The sequence below is a fragment of the Pongo abelii genome, chromosome 16 (genome assembly GCF_028885655.2).
Source record: "Pongo abelii isolate AG06213 chromosome 16, NHGRI_mPonAbe1-v2.0_pri, whole genome shotgun sequence".
In the NCBI taxonomy this organism is placed as follows: domain Eukaryota; kingdom Metazoa; phylum Chordata; class Mammalia; order Primates; family Hominidae; genus Pongo; species Pongo abelii.
In genome coordinates, this window is record NC_072001.2 from 104,253,416 (window position 1) to 104,278,531 (window position 25,116).

Consider the following 25,116-nt stretch of genomic DNA (forward strand, 5'->3'; position numbering starts at 1 on the left):
CAAATTCAATCTATTTATTAGCTATAGGGTTATTAAAATTTTCTATTCTTGAGTCAGTTTTGGCAAGTTACTTTTTTTCAATAAATTTTTTCATTTCATCTATGGTGCAGAATCTTTAAATATAAAGATATTTAAAATATCTCTGGAATCTGTAGTGATATCCTGTCTCTCCTGATATTAATAATATGTCTTTTCTCTCATTCTTTCTTGAATCAGTCTTGTTAAGTGTTTATCAAATTTTTGGAATCGTTTTAAAAAACGAATCGTTGCCATTGCTGATTTCTTCTATTATTTTTCTCTTTTATTTCACCTATTACTGCTCTTAATTATTGTCTTCCTTCAGCTAACTTTGGGTTTAATTTGTGCTTCTTGTTCTTACTTCTTAAGGTAGAAGCTTAGGTCATTTGTTTTAAGCCTCTCCTATTTTCTATGTAAGCATTTAAAGCCATAACTTTCTAAGCACTGCTTTATATGACAAATACAACCAATTTTGCTATGTTGTGTTTTTATCATTTAGTTTGAAAGATTTTCTAATATATCTTATATTATTTTGGTCAGAGAATATATTCTAAGATTTCTGTATTTTGAAATTCATTGAGATTTACTTTATGGGCCAATGTGTGATCTTCCCTGGTGAAAGTCTGAAGTGCACACAAAAAACGTGTTTTCTGTGGTGTGGCTATAGTATTTTATAAACTTTAATTAGCTCAAAGTGGTAAACAACATGTTCAAATCTTCCATATTCTCACTGATTTGTCCTACTCATTCCATCAGTTACTGAGGGAGGGAGGTGGTAAAATATCTAATGATAAGTCTACCTCTCTCTCCAGTTCTGACAGGCTTTGTTTTATACATTTTGAAGCCATTATTGGTTACATACACACATTTGTGTCATGCCTGTGTAATGAAGTGACCCTTTTTTCATTATACAGTGTTTCTCTTTATCACTGGTAATACTCCTTTTCTTGAAGTCTATTTTGTCTGATGTTAAAATAGCCACACCAGCTCTTTTAGTTCTACCTGGGTTTTTTTCCCTATTCTTCTAGTAGCAGGTTATGGTCTCTATTAAAAATGAATCTCTTGCTGACAGCACATTATTCAATCTGATAATCTCTGCCTTTTAATAGGAATATTTGATTCATTTACATTTATCATAATTAATTATATGGTTGGGCTTAAGCCTACTATTTCTCTATTTATTTTGTATTTATACCATCTGTTTTTGTTATTTTGTTTATTCTTTCCTGCCTTCTTTTGAGTTAAATTTTATTTTAGTATTTTCATGCTCTCTACTGGGTTTTCGGCCATTCTGCTTGGTATTGTGTTTTAGTGGTTACTCTTGGGATTAGAATATGCATCCTTACCTTATCACAATCTACTTGTCATTAATATTATACCACTTCGAATTAAATGCAAAAACCTTAGCATGATACAGAGACATTACTCCTCCCAGCACCCTCTGTACTCTTGTTGTCATCCACATTTCTTCTATGCAGTAATCCCCCTCATCCACAGGTGGTAGATTTCCAGACCTCAGTGGATGCCTAAAACTGCAATAGTATTGAGCCCTACATATACTATGCTTTTTCCTTTATATACATATCTATGATGAAGTTTAATTGTAACCCAGTGATTAACAACACACAGTAGAAATTAACAACAATAACTAACAACAAAACAGTATATTTATGACATACTGTAATAGAAGTTATGTAAATGTGGTCTCTCTCTCTTTCTAAATATCTTAATATTTTTGGACCAGTAATTGAAACCATGAAAAAAAACCTGCAGATAAGGGAGGACTACAATGTATGTAATGAACCCCATAATGTAGTGTTATTACTCTTGCTTTGAATAATTAAACAATCAATAGTCTTAAGGGAAAAATGTTGACCATTTCTGGTGGTTTTCACTTCTTTCCATCTGGTATAATCTCTCTTTAGCCTGAAGAATTACGTGTAGCATTTCTTAAAGTCTAAGTCTGATGGAAACAAATTCTCTTTTTTAGACAAGACTTTTGTTTATATGAAACTGTCTTTATTAACACTGTAATTTTTTGATGGATAATTTTCTTGGATGTAGAATTCTGGGTCATTTTTCTGTCAGTCTTTTAAAGATGTCACTCCATCGTCTTCTGGGCAGACAGGGGTCCTCCTCAGTCTTCATCACCCCGACCCCTCGCCGAGGACCTCTGACGCCATGTCACCTCCTCTCATGTGATCAAGGATGCCCAACCACCTGCCCTGCTGCAGTCCAGGGGCCTCTGAGAAGCCTACCGCCCCTCCGAGAGCTCTGCCACCATCCTCCTGTGGCTTTTACTGCCCTTACACTCCCCACTTGTTACCTCTTACCCACCTGCCCAGACCCTCAGTTACGCTGTCGGCCCTTGAGCGTTGGGCAGCACACTTCTCTGCCTCCCCACAGCATTTGGCCCATGGAAGGCAGGGGAGAGGCAGTGAGGCCCCCTAGCCTTACAAGCAGGGTGCTCTTGTCGGGGAATTTTTGCAGACTCTTTAAGAGCTCTTACTTAACTTTTCTTCCTTCAAATTCTCACTGTCGAGGCTTGGCTTTCATCAAAACCAAGTGTAGCGTTGGCTCATTCTTTCCTCCTACTCTCCTCTGTGCTACCCATTACCAGGATATATCTTCTGAAGTAGCTGAACTGAACGCCTCCCCTCAGGGTGGGACCCCTACGAGGGCCAGGCTGGGGGAGCACAGGAAGGGTGAGACCTCCCATGATGCTCTTCCCTAAACCAGCTTGGTCCTCAGGCCTCTGAGTACTAGTTTCCATATCAGCTGCTTCCTGGGTTTGATGCTGATGTTGGCAATGAAGCTGTATCCAGGATCCAAGTCCACAGGATCCAAATCCACAGAACGTTGCCATGCAGCACCCAGAGAACACATCGCCACTCTGCGTCCTCAGCTCCAGATCTCTACAGGGGTGTCACCTGGAGACTCCTGGGGAGCAGGCCTGGATCCTGCACAGTGAGGCCAGAGAGCCGGCCACCTGGGAACCAGCCACTGGCCCCGCCTTTGCCTGAGGCCCCACCCACCTCCCACTAGGTATGAGAGGGGCCTCAAGTCTTTCTTGCTGCTCCAGCTCTCTGGGTTCCTTAAAAAATAAAACCCCAAAGAGGAATTCAAAATTCCACAGCCCCTCATAGCATGGCCCAGCAGTGTCCTTAACTTTGGTCCATGAGAACGTTCAGAGTAAGGCAGCCTGTGTGTTTACAACATTGCCGGATCTGACAACTTTCAGATTGTTTTATCGCAGGTTAGAGGAGTGAGGAGATACGAGTACTCAGTAAAAGAAAGTCAGTTATCTATATGAAGTCAGTTTTTATATGTATAAAATGTACATGTATTTATAATGTGTGTGTGTGTGTTTGGCTGAACAAGACCATCAGCGTGATCACTGCCAGGTCCTCACCAAGGCTTATGGCACAGCAGGTTAGAATATGAAGTTGGGATGCACAAGTATGAATCCCAACTACCTTCTTCTTTCTCATCTGCATAATGGGTATAATATAAATACTATGATAGTTGTTGTGAGGATTAAATTAGATAATACATGTAAAATATTCAGACCAGCAGAAAGAAACAGTAGCAGGCACATCCCAGGGCCTCCTGTGTAGGAACAGCCACTGATAAATACATGTAAAATACTCAGAACAGTGTCTCTTAAGCTCCCAAGATATCCAGTATTGACAGTCCAGTTATTGTTACTGTTTCTTCGTGGTAGGTACTCATAGCCATGGTGTCAGGTTCTCTACACATCCAGGAATAGTGGGACACGTTTCATCTCAGCGCAGGCATAATGGTTCCCTTGTGCCCCAGGCAAGTCCCCGCTCCTGGCATCATCAGCTTTCTAGGGCTGCTGGGATCCCTGGATCCATGCAAACAGACACATTTGCTGCTCCTCTCAGAGCATGGTTTCCCACCTGCAGTGAACCCCTCCAGCCCCTCAGAAAACCTCCATGAACCTCCTGGAAGTACCATACAGTTTTAAGCCTTTGTGCTTCTTTCAGGAGGAAGGTCCTTGCCTCTCAGCAGACTCTGAGAAGGGCTGCGGCCCCTGTCTGAGGCTGTCTCAGTGGGGTGGCATGAGCCAGCACCTCGGTGCAGACACTGTGCCCTGCCAGGATTTCACTGCTTGACGTTCATCAAACACATGAATAATTTACCTCTTAGGACCTGTCCTGCCGACTCACTGGTCGATTCCCTGGGACAGCCTTTCCCAGCTTGTAATTGCTCTGAAACCCGGAGTCAGCAGCCTCCACTGCTTCGAGACCACTGCTTACCTTGAGAACTGGCTTCTGTGGCCACTCAGGATCTCTTTATTTGCCATGTCACCTTCTAAACCTCTGTCCTCAAAAACATCATGGAGCACCTCTTCTGTGTGCCACCACACATCATGCTGGGGCGCCTCTAAGTGCACTCCAACAAGGAGAAGAGCAAGAGAGCCCCGCCCCACCACTGTAAGAGGGCCCCGTGAAAGACTCAGGATGCATGAGATGAAGTAGAAAAAGCAGAAAGGATTAAGAAAATGTGGCACACATACACCATGGAATACTATGCAGCCATAAAAAAGGATGAGTTCATGTCCTTTGCAGGGACATGAATGAAATTGGAAATCATCATTCTCAGTAAACTATCGCAAGGACAAAAAACCAAACACCACATGTTCTCACTCATAGGTGGGAATTGAACAATGAGAACACATGGACACAGGAAGGGGAACATCACACTCTGGGGACTGTTGTGGGGTGGGGGTAGGGGGGAGGGATAGCATTGGGAGATATACCTAATGCTAAATGACGAGTTAATGGGTGCAGCACACCAGCATGGCACACGTATACATATGTAACTAACCTGCACATTGTGCACATGTACCCTAAAACTTAAAGTATAATAATAATAAAAAAAAGCAGAAAGAAACAGCAGCCCCTGTCTACCTTCACCAGCCCTGCCAAGAGGGGATCCTTTCTCTTCCCATTGTATACCCATGTGTCAGAGCGTGTAAGTCAGAGCCGAGACTTGCGCCTGTATGCTTGGGCCATGGGCTGTCATTGAATTTTCTTATAGTTTAGAGAGTCTTTTCCAGAAAGTTCTAAGGACACTTATTAGACTGAAATAGATTTATTTTAAGATTAGGAGAGCTGAAGGTAAAACCTTTATTGGGAAGGAGTCCAGCATCTGCACACCCAGGGGCCGTCCTGTGCCTGTCCGGTGCCTGCCCCCGCAGCCCCACAGCATGCAGCCGTTGCTGGTTTTCAGGCACCCTTTTGGAGGGACCTCCCAGGTTTCAGCTGTTTTAAGATGACAAAAGATGTGAAGGCCTTGCTGACACAATGATGCAGCATTTTTATGATGAGTGTTCTCGTAAAACATCCCTCTTTCGCACAAAACAGGCTTATTCTAACTTTTAAGGCAATTGCGTCGTGTCAAGGGGCCAAGAATAATAAATAGCTTTAAAGGCCAAAAATGTTACTCTGACCCTAATATCTGCATTGTCCTTGAAACCTTGCAGCTGTATTTGTTTTTCCTTCATCAACCAAAGTTAATGTTAAGTGATTCCCCAACTGCAACCCCATTTACAGAGAACTGAGTCCCATTTGCTGTGTCTGACATTTTTAGGACCATGATGTTTTCATGTCTTCCCTTAGCCTTATTCTAGTCTCTGTCTTAGAAACCATGATAGGCTCATATTAATGGGACCAGTCTTCATTTTCCTTTGGAGTATTTATTCTCAGCATATAAACCACCCTTCTCTTACTAATAACGGAATTCCAAAGGCCCTGGGAGGAAGGAACCCAGCAGCCTGAGGTGTTCCAGCACAGCCTGTCCCCAGACCAGGCCATATGCTGGGGTCAGGGCCCTGCAGTGGAGCTTGGGCCCCACTGTTCACCAGTCCCTCTTGGTGTGTTTCAGCTACCTCCTGCCCCATCTCCTTCCATCTAAACCTGGCCTGGACACCCACGGCATGCGGCATCCCACAGCCAACACCATTCAGAGGGTATTTAAGATGAGCTTCGTTCCCGTTGGCTTCTGGCAAAGGTTTATAGCACGGATGCTGATCAGCCTGGCGGAGATGGACCTGCAGGTATCACGGCTGCGGTTTCTGCATAGGCAGATGCCCAAGAGCCACCTACAGTTGTACCCTTGGGGGAGGGGAATGCCCTTTGCTGGGGGGCCCTGCCTGGAGACCCTTCTCCTAGAGCCATGCCACCATTCTAGTGCCAGGGGGCAGGTGTGGCATGGGCTGCTGGCCAACCCATTTAAGCCATCCTGTGAGTTCCAAAGCAGCGCCCTCCTTTGACAGAACACGCCCTTTATAAACAGTGGTTCTCAATGTTAGCCCACCTCAAAACCACCTGGATTTTGTTAGAACACAGTTTGGTGGGCCCCACCCCAGAGGTTCTGATTCAGTAGGTGTGGACTGAGGCCAAGAATTCACATTTCTATCCATTCCCCGAGGTGATGCCGCTGGCCCGGCAACCACACTTGGAGAACTGTGACGTTAGAAGCACGGTTTTGCCAACCTGGCTGCATGCTAGACTCACCTGAAGGAAATTCTAAAAGACACAGACCACGCTCCAGACCGATCGAATCAGGATCTTTGAGTGTGGCATTGTTTGAAAAAGTGATTCCTCTTTGGTATTTTTAAGGCTCCCAGGCGAGTCCCCTGTGCAGTCCAGTTTGAGAACCACTTGTGCAGAACTTTACATGGCTCTGGTAACACGGGAGACCCCGCCCAAGGAGTTAGCTTCTGTGGGTTTACCTGGGGTTACGGGAAGGAGTCCCAGCTGTCAGGCAACATTAACTTCATGCAAGGCAGGAACATGGAAGCAATATTTGCTACAGTGGTGTTTTTCAAAGTGGGGTTCCTATACCAGCAAAATCAGCCTCACCTGGGAACGAGTGAGGAACACACGTTCTCAGGCCCCAACTCAAACCCGCTGCATGAGAAACTCCAGAGGGAACCCCGCACTGGTTTTCACAACCCCTCCAGGGGATTCTGACACACTTTTGGTTTTGCGAACCTCTGGCATAATCCCTGACTGTCAAATCCTTGACATGAAACTCCATATGAGTTTATTGTTGCTACATCCTAATTAGAAAGCCCTTATTGAATTATAACTTCTTAGCTCTATAAAAATGTTCTTTGATCCTCCCATTCTTACTGAAAAATCAAGGCAAAAGCCTTAAAATCCATTGTGACAGGAGCAGCCTGTGTTAGCGGGGAGGGAGATTGGTTTATGGCGCCAGAAGCGTGCGCTGATTGAAAGAGTGGGCACAGGCGCTGGTGCTCCTACGTTCCCATTCCTCTACCCTCCCTTTGAACTCTGTGTCCCGCTGTGTTCTCAGGGGAGGGTCATGGAGCACTAGCATCGTGGGAGGCTGAGCTTACAAGTGGGGCCCAGCTGGGCCTGGAGGCCAGGGCGCCCTTCCGGGCAGCAGCTCCCCTCACTCGAAGTTAGGAAAGAAGTCCTATTGAACTTCAGATGGGTGACAGGAGGGGGAAAAGAGTGCAGTCTCATCACTCATCAAAGGCATGTAAATTCAAGCAGCAGTGAGATGCCACTTTTCATCCATCACATTAGCAAAAAGCTGAGCCGTAATCCCCAGCCCCGGGCACGAAGTGGCCCTGCTCACACTGGCAGTCGGTGCACAGGACAGTCTCGTCGTTCAAAAAGCGACTCCTCGGGATGCATCCAGAGCCTTAAAACATTCAGACCCTTCGACCGATAATCCGACTGGTAAACATCTAAACTAAGGACATATTTTTCAATCAGAGAAAGCTCTGTGCCTTTCTCATGTAACTCAAGGTGGTTTTGAGGGAGCAAAAGATTGGCACCAACTTACACTTCCAGAGGAGAGCGGTTCAGGAAACTACTATGCTCAACAGAATATTAAACTTTAGAGAAATGAATTTTATGTGTGTTTTTAATGGCATAGGAAAACTGAGGTTTTTTAAAGTATACGAAATTAGAAATCCAATATGGCTTCAGCTGTTTTTTTACAAATATATGGAGATAGAAAAAAAAATCCTGGAATAATATATACCAAAATCTGAATGATCTGTCTGCTTGGTGTCAAACTGGCGTTTTGTTTTCCCTCTTACATTTTTCTGTATTTGCTACATTTTCTAATATGAATTTTTGTTTGTAAAGTCAGAAAGGGAAAATATTTTTAAAGGAAAGCCTATTTTTCAATTCTTTGGAAAAACTGTGTTTCCGGAATACCCTGGAGACCCTGTCAGATAATGTAACGTTCAGTTTGGCAGCAGGGATGAGCAGTGTGGGAGGAGAGGGTGGGAAAAACGGGGGACGTTTATCAAGATGGGGCCCAGCCCGGCCTCTGCAGAGCTCTGCCCAGGGCCAGCGAGGAGCCCAGAATACTTAAGCAGGGTCTTTTCTCTGTCTTTCAGCTTTTTGAAAACAAGAAGAATACTAAAAGCAGGAACAGGAAAGTCACCATTTACAGTTTTACAGGAAACCAGAGAAATCGCTGTAGCACATTCAGAGTGAAAAGAAATCAGACCATCTATTGGCAGGAAGGGCTCCTGGTCACTTTTGATGGGGGCTACCTCAGGTAGGAACACCTGGAAGCCCACCTGCCAGGTCAGCAGGTGCCACAGCAGCCACCCCAGGGCCACATCAGCAGGATGCCTCATCCTCTTGGTGTCCAGAATTTTGCTCGTGAGAGCGGCTCGTCATGGCAGCTTACTAGAAATGTGAGGCCCTCCCATGAGTGTCCCAGAGGCTTGGGTCTCCTCACCCCTGCTGAGCCCCCCTTGCAGGACGGGAAAGGCAAAGGCAGATGTGGCGGCCACAGCTCAGGACTTGAGGGACGTTGCAGTCATTGAGCTCAGGAGAGCCTCAGGCACCTCCCATGGTTATTCAGGTTACCATGGTGACCTTGCAGCCATCCTGCCCATCCCCTTGTTCTGTGAGAAGCCAGGCTGGGGACAGGGGACACTGAGACTCCTCAGCCCCCATCTCCACTGCCCATAACCAGACACGGAACTCAGCTCTCAGTGCCATTTATTCTTGGTTTTTTGAGAGCGGTAGACCTAAAGTCAGCTCAACAGGTTTAACAAATGATGAACACCCAAGATTATTTTAATGTTACAATGAACTTTGCAAAATATTCTTTAGCTCTGTGAGAGGAGAAGAAGGGAAAAGGGGAGGTAACTTTACAGAGGGCTTGATTGGGACCTGCCTCTTCCACATAGATGTTCTCACTTAAAACCCATGGTTGCTGTTGGACAGATGAGAACACTGAGGTTCAGGGAGGTCCGGGAACTTCCTTAGGGCCTCACCTGAGGGTCAGCTCCCAGGCTGAGCATCCCTGACTGCAATCTTCCTTGTGTCTCCTTCACCAGGCCAGGTCCGGGGCAAGAACAAGGCAAGGCCACACACACGTACATACAGGGAGGAGGGCACATCGGTCCTGCAGGGCACAGAGTCTCTCCAGCTCCTCGGGGGTTGGGTCCTGTCCCTGGGGGTAGGGATATCATCCCAGGGTCCCCCAGAGCCAGATCGCAATGGGCTCCTTTTGGTCTCTGGGTTGCAGTGTGGAATCTTCTGACGTGAACTGGAAAAAGAAGAAAAGCGGAGGAATTAAAATCGTTTGCCAATCAGAAATGAGGGACTTCTCAGCCATGGCTTTCATCACAGACCACGTCAATTCCTTGATTGATCAGTGGTTTCCCGGTAAGAGGAGATGCTAGAAGCAAGCCCTCATTCATGCTAATATTTCTTTATGAATCAGGGTGGGGCTGCTGCTTTTGGGGAGGACAAAAATCCCACTGGGATTCAGCTCAAGAAAACTAGGGGGTCTTAACAGCACTTTGGTGGGAGTCCTGGCCCCCGAGAAGTCCGGCTCTGTCACTGGGGGGAGTACCATGGGGAGGATTGGGCTCGGACCCCACTGGGAATGTGCAGGGAAGCGGCCTGCCAGCTGCCCACAGGCGTGGCAAGAAAGATGACACTGGTACCACGAGTGGTCCACGGAGATGCTCAGTGTGAGCTCACACGTGTCTTGTTTTCACAGTGAGGACTGTGTGGCGGAAATTGCGGGGGAGCCGGCAGATGGAAATGTATCCCCTGCGCAGGGGCAGGGATGGAGGGGAGCCGTGGCCACCAAGGGGCCTTGCTCTCCTTCCCTGCCGCCCCACCCATCCCAGCGGTGATCAAACCACTAACACAGCCCTTCTCAGACCCTTTCAATCTGTTTCTTCATTGATAGTTCACCCCCAAAAAGTACTCTTTGAGTGAAGTTGCTGAGGCCTCCTGTTTGTTTTGCTCCTGGGGTGGAGACGACTCCCAGAGCAGCCTGCCGGGGCGGGGGCCATCTGGGGCTTAATGGGGCAAGCAGCTGTGGGAGAGGCTGCCCCGAGAGCCTCAGCCCCTGAACGCTGGAGGCCAAGCAAGTGACTGGAGAGCGGGTTTGGAATTCCAGTGCTGCCCCTGCAAGGCTCGGTGGGTCCCCCAGCCTCCTGGGCCGGCCTCACCTGCATGCAATGCCTGCATCCCAGAGAGCATCAGGGAAGGTGGCTAAGGAGCAGTGGCAGAATGCACTCAGGATACACATTCCAGATCCCAGGGTCTGGTCTCTGTCAGGGTTGGGGTTCTTCACGCTGTTGGCAGGAAGGGTGACCTACAAGGAAAAAAGGCTTAGAAAGGAACCCTCGGAGAAGGCAGTTGGGTGTGTGTGTGTCATGGTGATTTGGGAGGCACTTGGCCGTCTAAGGGGGCCCTTAGGCCCATGTGAACCCTTCTGGGCACTTTGCAGCTCCCCACTAGCCAGTGTTCCCCCGACAGCAGGTGCTGGGCAGTTTGACAGGTGGGTCCCTTAGACAGTCACCTGAGATGGAAAGGGCTCTGGTGAGCACCTGAGACAGGTCGCCTGGAGCCAGCATCCCCAGCCAGGGGCCCCTCCCAACGGGATGCCTTACACATGGACCTGCAGATATCAGATGTGCCTGGAAAGTTCTAGGCATCCACCACCCACCTTGCATGAAGCAGGCAGTTGGCCTGCCCTGAGGGCACCTCCACAGGGCACCTTGGAGGGTGTTTCTCTGCACCTCCTCTCAGAGGCATGGGGGGATCCCGTGTCCGGTGACTGAGTTTCATCTATGATAATTTGCACTCATTCCTGCCCCCGCATCACCCTTCATGGACATCGTAAACCTGATGTTTCTAATTGCAAGAAGGGTGCCTTCCACACTGCTGTGATTGTTGGAGGATAGCTCAGAGCTAGTCTGCGATGACCTGTTAGGGCCCAGTCATGCAGGAGGGATCCCCACCCTTGTCTCAGGCCCCCCAGCCAGCCTGCTCAGTGTCCCGACCACTGGACAGTTCTCAGAAGCATCCTGAACCCTCCTTGGACACATCTTTCTGGACAAACAATTGCACTCTCCAAAAAGGCACCTGAATGTGGCAATGGGTTTCAGCCTGTCTCTTGGGTACAGGCCAGGACAGGCAGCTCCCCTGCTGTGAAGGCCTCAGGGCCTGGGGTGCAGAGTGCTGCTCGGGGGCCCTCCTGCACCACCTTCTTGTGAAGCTGTCTCCTGCTGTGTCCTTATTTAGCCCTGACGGCCACAGAGAGCGACGGGACCCCACTCATGGAGCAGTACGTGCCCTGCCCCGTCTGCGAGACAGCCTGGGCCCAGCACACGGACCCCAGTGAGAAATCAGAGGATGTGCAGTACTTCGACATGGAAGACTGTGTCCTGACGGCCATCGAGCGGGACTTCATCTCCTGCCCCCGACACCCGGACCTCCCCGTGCCGCTGCAGGAGCTGGTCCCTGAACTGTTCATGACCGACTTCCCAGCCAGGTATGCCCCGAAGGCCCCTCCCAGAACACAGTGCAGGTCACAAGGGGCGTTCCTCGCTGTGCAGCTGCCGAGTGATCTCCAGGAAGACCCCTCCAGGGCAGGCAGGTGCCCCAGCCATGGCTTCCCACCAATCTCAGTAGCTTTTAGGTTCCCATCCTTGGCTGCCTGAAGGGAACCAGGCTGCTGGCTTTCCATTTTGGAGGCCTTGATAAGCCCAGCTGGGAAGAGCACTTTGCAAGTGTAGCCATCCTGTCTCCCCATACGGCTCCCCCTTCCCCTCGTAGCCAGAGCTGCTCTCTCCTGAGCTGCCTCTCCTTTCCACTCCTACCTCCCCACCAGCCCCAGGGCCGGCAGGTAAGTGCAGCCGGTGCTCCTCAGGCATTCAGGAAGGGGAGAACTCCCACCCAGAGCCTCGTTTACCTTCTTTGTCAAATACTGAGTCCTGCCTGTATCTCTAGGGCTGAGCCTTGGACCCCTCAAATCTGTTCTTAGAGTTTATTGTACCTATGCTAACCCGAGATGATAACTAGGGAGAGAATCGGGGAGGAAATAGGAAACGTCACCTTTCAGAAGAAAACTTCCAAAGGGATCCTTTCTCTACGGCCACCATTTCCGTGGGGTTCACCCTGTGCCAGCCATCACCACCTCTGAGGCCGTTCCTGTCCTGAGCCCACTTTACAGAGGAGACCGAGGCTTAGCAAACCTGCATAACCCACCCAGGTGTGCCCACCCGCAAGTGGCACGGCCGGGGTGGCCCAGACCTCACAGAGGGCTTTGAACCGTGACTCTCGGCCGTGGGGACAAATGACCCAGCCCAGGACCCACCCGCGTCAGGGTGGGGCGATGTGGCTGATGCCGGGCCTGTGTGGCAGGCTCTTTCTGGAGAACAGCAAGCTGGAGCACAGCGAGGACGAGGGCAGCGTCCTGGGACAGGGTGGCAGTGGCACCGTCATCTACCGGGCCCGGTACCAGGGCCAGCCTGTGGCCGTCAAGCGCTTCCACATCAAAAAATTCAAGAACTTTGCTAACGTACCGGCAGGTAAGTGGGTCCCAGGTTGGTGCTGTTTTTCTCAGACATAGGCTGCCCGGGTCTAAGCTCTGTGCTGCCTTAGAGAGGCCTGAGGCTGCAGGCACCCCATGTCCTGCTGGCTGACACTGCGCTGTCCCTGGCAGACACCATGCTGAGGCACCTGCGGGCCACGGATGCCATGAAGAACTTCTCCGAGTTCCGGCAGGAGGCCAGCATGCTGCACGCGCTGCAGCACCCCTGCATCGTGGCGCTCATCGGCATCAGCATCCACCCGCTCTGCTTCGCCCTGGAGCTCGCGCCGCTCAGCAGCCTCAACACGGTGCTGTCCGAGAACGCCAGAGGTACCGCGGCCCCCTGAGACCATCAGAGCCCCGGGCGCCTCCTGCCTGGCACGGGGGTAGAGCCTCAGGTGGCCTTGGCAAGCCCAGGGCACGCCCAACCCATAGCTCGTGTGACCATCCCCTGGGTGTGAGGCCAGGGACCCCGCCAGGTCCAGTCACTAGGCAGAGCCTTGGCGAGGACGGGGGAGCGCACGCTGTGGAGTCGGCTAAGACCAGGCTCCGCCGCGGTCCAGGAAGCCGCTGAGTTTATTTGCCTGTAAAAGGAGGATGGTGACAGGCCTCGCTGGGAGGGCACCGAGCACGTGAGCTGCATTGAATCCCTTTCGTAACTGCACGTGCACACCGCTGCTGAGACTCTGAGACCGTAGGGTCAGTGGGACCATATTTTAAAATAAAATGTTGAAGTAATTTACCTTGAGAAAAGAGCAGGTAAACTCCAGAGTTGCCAGAGGGTGAAAGGTAGCTGTCTTTTGACTAAGGAAGAAGAAATGCTATGAAAATCAATCACTTCTGCCTCAATGGAAGATAATTTTTTAAACAAAATTCTTTATTTTTTTTAAATACAGGATCTCGCTTTGTTGTCCAGGCTGGAGGACAGTGGTGCAATCTCAGCTCACTGCAGCTTTGACCTCCTGAACTCAAGCAGTCTTCCCACCGCAACTTCCCGAGTAGCTGCAAGCACACGCCACCACACCCAGCTAATTTGTTGTTGTTGTTGTTGTTTGTAGAGATGGCCTTTTGCCCTGTTGCCCAGGTCGTTCTTAAACTGTGAGCTCAATCGTTCCCCCCACTTTAGCCTCCCAAAGTGCTGGAATTACTGGCATGAGCCACCACGCCCAGCCAAACAAAATTCTTCTACTTGTCTCTCACCCCTTTACGTAGGACAGCCTGGACCTGAGATGAACTCTAGAGATTTGGAACCCTTGCTCATTCAGCAAAACTGCCAGCAATTCTAGGAATAAGATATCATGAATGAAGCTATAGTGATGAGCATTTCTATCCTAAATACTATTTCACTTAACCAGGCCATTGTCTGTCCCTTATGGCAGTCTGGTGAATAGTGAGAATGTGTCAATAGAATATAAAGTATCTAGGGGCCAGGCGCAGTGGCTCACATGTGTAATCCCAACACTTTGGGAGGCCCAGGCGGGCAGGTCACTTAAAGCCAGGAATTCAAACCAGCCTGGCCAACATGGTGAAACCCCATGTCTACTAAAAACACGAAAATTAGCCAGGCATGGTGGTGCGTGCCTGTAGTCCTAGCTACTCAACTTGAGAGGCTGAGGCAGGAGAATTGCTTGAACCCTGGAGGCAGAGGTTGCAGTGAGCCAAGATCGTGCCACTGCACTCCAGCCTGGGTGATAGAGGGAGACTCCATCTCAATAAAAGAAAAAAGAAAAAAAATATATAAAGTATCTAGGGAGATAGGAAGACAAGAAGACAGTTGCTATCATGATAATTTGATTCTAACAAAACTGAAATTTTGATACATTGAAAATTGTTTTTCTTTGCAAGATTCTTCCTTTATACCCCTGGGACACATGCTCACCCAAAAAATAGCCTACCAGATTGCCTCGGGCCTGGCCTACCTGCACAAGAAAAACGTCATCTTCTGCGACCTGAAGTCGGACAACATTCTGGTGTGGTCCCTTGACGTCAAGGAGCACGTCAACATCAAGCTGTCTGACTACGGGATTTCGAGGCAGTCATTCCATGAGGGTGCTCTAGGTGTGGAGGGCACTCCTGGCTACCAGGCCCCAGAGATCAGGCCTCGCATTGTATATGATGAGAAGGTACCTGCCTGGATCCCCTGGCCCAGCCCCACAGTGCAGGAGCCTAGCCCTGAGGCTAGCGGGGCAGTCCTGGAGGGACCCGAAGCTTCGGGGCTCAGCATCCCCAAAAGCACATTTTTCTCACTCCCTTGCTCAATGAGGGAGGTTCTGGCTTGAACCAGAAGGGCGCAGGGGCCTATGTCTGTCTGCTTGTAGCAAGGTTGACTTCTCCTTAGCCTCAGCATTCTCAAACCTTGATTTAGTAACATTGTAGAGGCTGTAAACAGCAGATGAAGAGTCCAAGAGAGAAACAGATCTGTATTTGGGCTCCAACTCTCATTTAGATGTGCACAGTGAGGACACAGGACCAGCCTTGCAGGGCGCTCAGGAGGAACAGACAGAATAAGGATGGTAAAGATCCCTGGCCTTAAGTCCTGTCCACAGGGTGCTGGCCAAGTTGAATGCCAAACCAGGAGAAGAGTGAAAGAACAAGCTGGCATCCCGGGCAACTGCACTGCCAGCCTCAGTTGAGACAATGACTAAATGTTGATCTTCTGATAACATTTATCCCTGATGGCTACTTGGTAGATGCAGGCACACAGACAACTTGAAGGACAACTTGAAGTCATCTTACCATGCATGTATTCCACCTAGTGCCAGCCTTGTTAACTGATCACCCAGCATTAAAATTCCCTTGTCTATAATTTCTTATTATCTGGTGACTTTTCAGATGGTCATTGACTAATTCCTGTAGAAATGACCTGCACATGTATGGATTAGCTCAGCACCTGTGGTTGTTGCCCATAGAAAAGGCAAATCAGAGCAACAAAAATAAGAGCTTCATAATAGTAGGTGACTTCAACAAGGAGGTCACCTTGAAACTCAGATTATCATGGAAACATTCACATTTAAAATTCTCAAGTCTATCTCAGCCATTCTCCTGCTAAAATGTTATTTCTTGACCCTTATAGGGGTCTGTATAAATTTTTCCTTGCTGGGCCTTTTTGATTATGAAAATTAGAGGAGACAACATGTTGTGATCCAGGAGACACTCCTTTTTTTATGAATTGCAATACACAGCACTTAGTACTAAGCACATTAAGCTGAGGGTGTGTGTTTTCCTGTCTTGTCTTGGTACTCAAGGATAAGTACCATGACCTCCTTGGAGTCCTTAATCAGTGACTGACAGCAAGTTCTCAGTGTGTTTTATTGGATGGAAGGTTGGATCGATGGATGGATGGATGGATGGGACAATGGGCAAATGGACAATATGGTGGGAAGTCAGATGGATAGGTGGATGGAAAAGAGGAAGGATAGGAAGACAGATAGATAAATGTGCAGGACAGGTGGTCGGATGGACAGATGAGAAGAATGGATAAATGTACAGGAAGACAAGCAAATGGATAGATGGATGGATGGAAAGAAGGAAGAGTGAGAAAATGGATAGATAAATGGATAGAAGAGAAAGTGGTCAGATAGGTGGATGGTTGGGTAGTTGGGAGGATGGATGGATAAATGGACAGAGGGACGTGGTCAGGTGGTTTGTTGAATGTTTGTTTTCCTTGTCTAATTGTGTCTCCCTGGTCACTCCATCTGAGGGCCACCTTGTGAAGGCCACTGGGCCCAGGCAGGGACCTGACTTGGCTTGTTCTGTGCCCAGGTAGATATGTTCTCCTATGGAATGGTGCTCTACGAGTTGCTGTCAGGACAGCGCCCTGCACTGGGCCACCATCAGCTCCAGATTGCCAAGAAGCTGTCCAAGGGCATCCGCCCGGTTCTGGGGCAGCCAGAGGAAGTGCAGTTCCAGCGACTGCAGGCGCTCATGATGGAGTGCTGGGACACTAAGCCAGAGAAGGTACTTGGGGGCACAGAGCCCAGGGCCCTGGGACCTCCTGCCATGTGAGGAAGCTGTGGGTCCCCAGGGGGTGTGTGCGTGTGGCTGCCCACCCATCACCATTGGCAACCCTTCTCTGCTGATTTCTTCTAGAGGGTGATGTTTGCTGCCCCTAACATACCTACTTTCATTGTCTTTGTGTGTGCGTGTCACTCTTAGGAAACAAACTTCCTTTTCCTCCCTGACTTTTGTGTTACTTCACCGTGCAAACAAAGTATATAAACCCCTTTATAACAATACAGTCCCTGTGCAAGAACAGAGAGAATGTGGGTATCTCTTTGTAAAGTGATGGGGAAAATGTTTGGTTGAGAATCAGGGATCATATTACAGTGTTCAGGCTAGTTTTTTGTTGTGTTTTTGGAAGAGGCTAGTGGTTTCAAAGTTAAAACTCATTTATTAAATCAGACAGAGCTAGTTTAATGTATTGGGAGTAAACAGGGTATTCTTTAGAAGAATGCATGTCCTTATCTGGGCACGGTGACATGGAGTTATAGTCCCAGCCACTGGGGAGGCTGAGGCAGGAGGATCACTTGAGCCCAGGAGTTCAAGGCTGTGGTGCGCTATGATCGCACCTGTAAGTAGGTTCTGCACTCCAGCTCAGGCAATATAGTGACATGAAGAGTGTATGTCCTTGGGCCTGGGTTGGAATACCCAGGGTTCAGCTAACCTGACCAGAGGAGCTTAAATTGCCATAGCCAAGGGTGACCCAGATACCTGGATGGGTTTGCTCCTGACGTCTGAAGCTGTTTCAGCCTCTTGTTTGGATCTAGTCTGAATGAACAGGATCCTTCATTCCTCCCTGGTTGGAGCTGGCTGATCTCATGGGCAGAACTGGCACTGATCTGGTTGTAAGTGACCTTGCTCTCCTCTGCTGGCTCTTCCCCCTCAGCGACCGCTGGCCCTGTCGGTGGTGAGCCAGATGAAGGATCCGACCTTTGCCACCTTCATGTATGAACTGCGCTGTGGGAAGCAGACAGCCTTCTTCTCGTCCCAGGGCCAGGAGTACACCGTGGTGTTTTGGGATGGAAAAGAGGAGTCCAGGTAAGCTCTTGTGGCCTGCCCTGCCCTCTTTGTATTTGGGGTGGGAGGCCACCGTGGAATTTGGGAACAGAGTCGATGTTGACCACAATGAGAATTATTTAGCAGACAGTAGGGTCCAGAACCTGGTTAGACTGCACTCAAGAAAAAGCAGGGAGAGCAGAAGAAAGTCAACACAAAGAGACGTGCATGTATGGTTTTGTGGTTAAGAGATGCCAAAAATGGGTAGTATCTGCCAGGGTGTCTGGGGACATGAGGGCACTGTGGCATGTGCCTACAGTCCTAGCCACTCAAGAGGCTGAGGCAAGAGAATCACCTGAGCCCAGGAGTTCAAGTTTAGCCTGAACAACATAGCAAGACCCCATCTTTTAAAAAATTAGAAAATTTAAAACATTTTTAAAAAGGAAATGAGGCCTGTCAGCCTGGTTATGTGACTTTCTCCAGCATGTTCTGCTGCCCCAGATTGTTTAGACCCACCCTGTTGCCCCTTCTGCAGAGTTGGGGTTTTGCCAAGCAGGAGAGAGGGGCAGTGGCGTTGGGGTGTTTTCAAGGGAGTGATACAGAGATGGACCAAGGAACCTAAGTGAGGCCATAAATTCAGGGCGCACAATGGAAAGTACTAAAGGATCCTAGGTATTGCTAGAGTTAAAAAAAAAAAAAAAACAACTCAAGAGTTATGGTATTAGGTGGGGTGAGCCGAAAAACTAGGAGGTGGTGGTCAGACAAGACATGCTTGCCATGGGGAGGGTGTGAGGTGCACAGTCGGCAGTAAGACAGGGTCAGGGTCAGGGTCAGCATCTGGAGTGTGACCTTTGGAGAGGGTGCCTGGGGTAGAATGTGGGGAAATATCACTGAGGAATGAGCTTGAGACATAATAAGATAAATGGAACAGACTTAGCAGTTTCTCTTAGGTCAGTCTTCGTGAGTTTGCATCAGGTTTTATGCCACTAGGACTGAGTGTTGTGACACAGAGGTGCTCTAAGAAATGATGCTGTAAGGAAGTTTTTCTGACCAGGCCTTGTGGCTCATGCCTGTAACCCCAGCACTTTAGGGGGCTGAGGCAGGTGGATCATTTGAGTTCAGGAGTTTGAGACCAGTCTAGGAAACATGGTGAAACCTCATCTCTACAAAAATAAATAAATAACAAAAATTAGCTGGGAATGGTGGCGAGCACCAGTAGTCCCAGCTACTCAGGAGGCTGAGGCAGGAGGATTACTTGAACCCAGGAGTTTCCCACTGCAGTGGGTGGTGATTGTGCCACTGCACTCCAGCCTGGGTGACAGAGTGAGACCCTGCCTCAGAAAAAAAGAGAAGTTATTCTAAAACACAGCAATGGAGCACGCCTTCCTGATGGGATGTACTCTAAGGACAAAACAAAAAGCAAACATATTAATTAAACAGGTTTCAGTAACGATATTGTTGGTAGCACTGTTATGATGGTTATTCTAAGATGCTGCTTGTGGTTGTGGAGTAAGTTAATGAGTAATTATGTTGCTGTTGCTGGAAACCGTGATTTTTCAGCATGGGCTAAAGGGGAAAGAGATGTAAAGTAGGGTAAGTAAAAGCCTGCAGTTCTGAATTGATTGGATAGACTTGTGATATAGTTGAAAAATAAACACAAATATCTCAGCTCTGCTCACTGAAAAGGCCTAAAAACAAGGACCAACCAAATGCCAATATGCACCCCTAGGACCCAGACTGTGGTCTCTAAGTGCCAAAGTGAACCAGGGCTCATCTGAATCATGGCAGAGTCCAGGTCTGGGGCAGGGAGTGCACCTGGAACATCTGCCACCCCAGAAGCAAGGACATTGTCAGACTTCTGAGGGTGAATTGGAGGACCTGGAGCCAGACTGGTCCTGGGAGGCTGGGCCGGGCCCTGCTCTGCCGGCCTAGAGACACACACGTGGCAGGTACCTGAGACAGTTCTGCTCAGGGCTCAGAAGACTCATCCCAGAGGGAAGACAGAGGCCTCTTCCTGTGACCTCTGAAGGTTCTTTAAAACTCACTGCAGCCTGAAGAGAGACTCACAGGAAGGGAGGAGGGGGCCGGCTGGGAGCACACGGGCAGCCAAGCAGGGGAGCCAGGATGGAGCCGGACTTGAGATCTGTCTGAGAATTAAGGAAGGAAAGGAGGCAGGAGAGGCAGACGAGCAGGTAAACAGGATACACTTAGCACACAATTCCAGCTGCAGGGAACAGGGGCAATTATTCTTTAGGACTCTCTATATTTTTAACTGTTTCCAAAGTAAAAGCTATTAGAATATCTCAGTTTTGTTTTTCTGATGCATAAAAAATGATGGGAAAAGGAGACAAATACACCTGAAGGAAGTTTTTGTTTGCTGTATTTTCTACCATTTCCATCATCTGCAAATACGTTATCAGTCAACAGTGGTGAAGCTTTTTAAAATTTGGTGATAGGAGAAACTTTATATTGAGAACTGCTATCCGCGAGCTTAACATATTCTCTTGAGTCTGAGGGACAGAGCTGCGTGATGTGGGGTATATAACTTCCCAACCCCATCGGCTTCAGCCTCCTCTGCCATGCAGTGGGTGCCCAGGATGCCCGCCCCGGGCCGAGGGGAGGCAGCGATGCCGGGGACAGCCGGCCGGGTGAGCCAAGGCTCTCACAAACGACAAGCCATTAGTTCTCAGAGCACTCGTGCTGGGAGCACATTTTGAGTGCCCCTCGCCCCAACCCAATCTCCTCTGGAATTCTCCCAACTTGTCTTTAGCTCTGGCTTTGTCTACTCTTCAGTGAGGAGCTCCCCACATAACACAGGTGGGCAGGATATGGCCAGCGGGAGGGCCCCTCCTTCCTACTGGGGGCAACTGTCTCAACCCTAAGGGGTCACGGAAAGAAAAGAGGACAGCCTTTCTTCCTTGGCAAATGCCCTTCCTGTGGGCGACGGTCAAGCATTACCCTTTGGGCAGAACCCAGCTCTGCCCTCTCAGAACACAGCAGGATGCAACCCTGGGTGGGAGCAGGGGAGGTAGACGAGGCTCGCAGTTGGCAGGCCAGGCTCGGGGGAAGGAGGCAGCCCCTAGCCCCCGGCCACTGACTGCACAGTTTCTGCCACTTACAGGAACTACACGGTGGTGAACACAGAGAAGGGCCTCATGGAGGTGCAGAGGATGTGCTGCCCTGGGATGAAGGTGAGCTGCCAGCTCCAGGTCCAGAGATCCCTGTGGACAGCCACCGAGGTAAGCACTGCCCACTGGGGGCAGCCCCTGGGCGGGGGCCACATTTATAAAAATACAGGACGCCGGCTCAAGTGAACTTTCAGATAACCCCCAGCGCATCCCCGTGCAGTCCCCAAGTAATGCCAGGAACCCCGTGAAGTAGCAGCCTGTCACCAGGGGCAGCTCAACCCTGCCTGCTGCTGGCTGGCAGCTGGGATTTGGGATGGTGAGGACCAGATGTAGACCCTCAGCAGGAGAAGAGACCCAGGAGGCTATGGATGTGCCTGGGTTTCCCATAACACGGCTAGTCACTCAGCTCTGAAGGCCTCTTGCCTTCACGTCAGGGAAATCAGGGAAGTCACTAGAAGGCCCAAGGAGGGGTCTTCTGAGAAGTCCCGAGAGAACTGGCCAAACACAAATGTTCTGAGGCAGGTTGGGCACAGTGGCTCACACCTGTAATCCCAACACTTTGGGAGGCCAAGACAGGAGGATCACGAGGTCAAGAGATTGAGACCATCCTGGTCAACATGGTAAAACCCTGTCTCTACTAAAAAATACAAAAATTAGCTGGGCATGGTGGTGCGCGAGTATTCCCAGCTACTCAGGAGGCTGAGGCAGGAGAATCGCTTGAACCCAGGAGGTGGAGGTTGCAATGAGCCAAGATCGCACCATTGCACTCCAGCCTTGTGACAGAGCAAGACTCCGTCTCAAAAAAAAAAAAAAAAGTTCTGAGGCTGAGGGTGTGGGGATAGATTGGTGCAGCGTTTCCCCAGGGTAGTTTGGAAGTGTGTTCACATATGTATCAGAAATCTCAAAAGCATGGTTACCACTTAAGCCTCAGAAATCTCAGTGTTAAGAAACATCTGACAACAGATTAGCCGAAGTAGGTGCAGCCCAGTCCCAGGCACCCAAGAGATGGTCCCACAACATTTCCTCCTAGAATGAGTGACAGCAAGGGCTCTGCCTAAAGTGTGCTGTCGCATGGGAAGAACAGTGAGAAGACAGCATTGCAGCGTGAGTGCACTTTGCCAGGTGCACACACAAATACCACAGAGGCCTTCTGAGAGGCTGTGCCTCCCAAATCCCAGTGCTGGTTTTCTCTGGGGAATAGACTACGGGCTATTTTCTGTTTCCTCTTTAGACTATTCTGTCTTTTTCAATGTTTCTACAAAGAACAGAAATCCATAAACAACCCACCAGAACGTGTCAATCCATGTAACTTTCCAAGACCCACAGGGGATCCCCAAGGCCGAGTGCATCCTCATGGGAATGGCTTGGGAAATGCCAGACACTTTCCAGCCTGGGTCTCACAGTGGACCTGTCTGCCTCTGCAGGACCAGAAAATCTACATCTACACCCTCAAGGGCATGTGTCCCTTAAATACACCCCAACGGGCCTTGGATACTCCAGCTGTCGTCACCTGCTTCTTGGCCGTGCCTGTTATTAAAAAGGTGAGGTCAGGGCAAAGGCGAGTATGCAGGTCTCTGATGCGTTTCCACACCTGGGAGGTGTCTCCTAGCTATGTCAGGGTGGGGCCTGCAGGGCCACACCTTCTAGGACCACCTGGCCTAGGACTCGGACTTAGAGACGGTGGGAGGAAAGATATCAGACCTGGTCCATCATTAGTGCCTTCCGGTTTGCAAACACCTAAGTCCCCAGCCAGACTGCGGGCCCAGTGAAAACCCCCTTTCACATGCAAATGCCCTGACTCAGGTGGAAGGACTGTTGGTGCAAATGGCACGGTGAGCAGTCATGCGTGTGCCCTTCCCCTTCAGAGGGCAGTGGCATCCAGAGCCTCTTCCCCACCTGCCCAGGCCAGAGCCACCCCACAGCCACTTGATCACCAGGTCCTGGAGGTCCTGATCTCCTTCCCTCCATCTCTGCCTCCCCACAAGTACTCACCGTCTACACCAGACGCAGTTTCTGTTTGTCCAGCATGGCCCTGCAGACTCATCTCTTTAACCTCCTAGCCCTGGCCTTTCTAAATGAGACCCCAAGGGGCACTCTCCCCAGTAAAGGCCCCAGCCAGCTGTGCTGCACCACACCTTGGGATTAGCCCCAGCCTCTGTGAGGCTGTCCTCCAGCCCCTGCTGGCCCTGGTACCGTCCCCACAAAGCACCCCACTCTGTGCTGGGCCCTTGACATCCCAGCCTCCTCCAGGAACAGCCCCTCCACGCACCTCTTCCCAGACCGCCTCCGATTAAGTTCTCAAGACCAAGGGCCTTGTCCCCTCCTTTGAGAAGCTGCCCCTCAGTGGGAGGCAGCTCCCTGGCTTTTCCGGGCTCCTCCGCCCACAGGATTCAGGCACGGCTCAGGCAGTTCTGGTTTCATCCACCCTGAGGGGCCTGTCTGTGCAATAGGTACCCTCGGTAAATGCACAAGAAGCCTTTACTGGTGTTGCTTTGTTAAAATGTGGTGACTGTCATCATCCAATTCCAGTTTGCCCATCTACAAAATAGGTATAAGAAGAGACAGACAGAAGGCCTAGCATACCCAAAGGTCTAGGCCGGTGCACTTGGTAAATGAGCATTATTATTTCTTCTGGATGGTCACAAAATACGTGAACTCTTCTCTTCACCCTTCTTCAGTTTCATTTCTTAAAAAAAACAGGTCTGAAATGAACCTTAGAGTCATTTATGACCACGGCCCCCACAGTGAGGCTAGGCAGCTTGGGACCAGGCCCGCACCAGAGCGCAGGAGAACACGACACAAAGTGTTATTGAGGCCACCGCTGGCCAGAGCCCCCAGCCAGGGCACCACCTCCTGCACGACCAGAGGGAATAAAGCCTGCTCTGTGCAGGGCCTCCTGTGCAGGGTGTCTGCCCCCTCTGAGGCCGCCAGGGCAAAGCCTGCATTCTTGCACGCGCACGCACGTTCACACCCAGCCGGGACGTGGCACTCACCGCCCTGGCCGGGGCCTGAGCCAGGACTGCAGATAGAGACCTGGAGCCTGTTTGCCTTGGCTGCCTTCTTTCCCTAAAGTCCTGGGGATGGATTTCGATATGCTTTCTTAGAGCATGTTGTCCTGGACGGTGAGCTACGGGTCTCCACTCCATTGCCCTGCACAGCCAGCCTCCTGAGCTCCCCCAGCTCCCTACAAGGCGGCTTTCTGCCCTGCCCCCTCACTGGCATGAGGCCCAGCTCCCTGCTCTGCCCTGACTCCGGCTTTGTTCTGCAGACCTCTTCCCACCCCCACCACAGCCGACGCGGTGTCTAGGCTGCGAAGCTGCACTCTGTTCCCGACTCTGCCCTGGGAGGTGCCCCGGGGCGGTCTGAGGTGGGCCCAGCATTCCGCATGGTCCCTGCAACTTTGGCCTCTGCCTGGTGACCTCTGGCGGGTGTAGAAGAGCTCATGCTTCATTGAGGTGGTGGGGGGCACCCTGAGGACCCTGTCAACGTCAGCTGGACCACAGGCATCTCGATAGATGTAAGCTGGGATGACGGCTCAGCAGGCTGAGACAGGCCTCCACAAGAGGGTTGAGTAGGAAGCGATTTCTTCCAGAATTAGTTCAGCAAACACACGTCCTCCACTTGGAGCAGGAGCCAAGTGGAGTCACAGGGCCACCAAGATGAAAGAGACTGAGCCCTTCCCTGTGCCAGGCCAGTGCCACGGGGATGCTGGTGGGCTGGGAGCGCATCCTTATGGAACACTCTGCCTGGTGGAGGGGGTGGCAGGCAGGGGGCGGTGCAGACGCTTGCCATGCCCACACTGCCGTCATGTTAAGCAGCACCGAGAAAAGGGCAATCACCAAGTCCTGCCTCTGTAGGAGGCCTTGGTGGCCTCAAGGAGAAGGCAGCTTCCTGCTGCTCGCCCTGCAAGAAGCTAGCAGAAACAGAGGCAGCCCATGTGGTCCAGGTGACATGCGGCCTCACTTGGTGCCACAGGCCCTGCCTCTGGGTGGCACATTCCTTTCTTTGCTTCAGGGATGGTAGATATGGCTCTGCAGAGTCAGAGCTGCACTTCCTTAGGAGCAGCCCCGGTCTTTCTAAGAGATTTGCTGCCCTGAGGCGCATT

The 25,116-nt window shown here is 50.1% G+C and overlaps 1 protein-coding gene across 3 annotated transcripts in view; it reads left to right on the forward strand.

The window, feature by feature from the left end:
* The window catches only part of LRRK1 (leucine rich repeat kinase 1), a 155,060-nt gene that overhangs the window by 125,162 nt on the left and 4,782 nt on the right, over nucleotides 1–25,116 (forward strand). For all 3 annotated transcript variants that reach the window (XM_024232405.3, XM_063716320.1, XM_063716321.1), the window contains 11 exons: nucleotides 5,932–6,103; nucleotides 8,432–8,595; nucleotides 9,580–9,719; nucleotides 11,598–11,847; nucleotides 12,720–12,886; nucleotides 13,021–13,218; nucleotides 14,734–15,011; nucleotides 16,651–16,845; nucleotides 17,774–17,925; nucleotides 21,005–21,122; nucleotides 22,436–22,552. In XM_024232405.3, coding sequence (XP_024088173.2) covers nucleotides 5,932–6,103; nucleotides 8,432–8,595; nucleotides 9,580–9,719; nucleotides 11,598–11,847; nucleotides 12,720–12,886; nucleotides 13,021–13,218; nucleotides 14,734–15,011; nucleotides 16,651–16,845; nucleotides 17,774–17,925; nucleotides 21,005–21,122; nucleotides 22,436–22,552 — 1,951 coding nt within the window. The remainder of the gene's footprint in view (nucleotides 1–5,931; nucleotides 6,104–8,431; nucleotides 8,596–9,579; nucleotides 9,720–11,597; nucleotides 11,848–12,719; nucleotides 12,887–13,020; nucleotides 13,219–14,733; nucleotides 15,012–16,650; nucleotides 16,846–17,773; nucleotides 17,926–21,004; nucleotides 21,123–22,435; nucleotides 22,553–25,116) is intronic.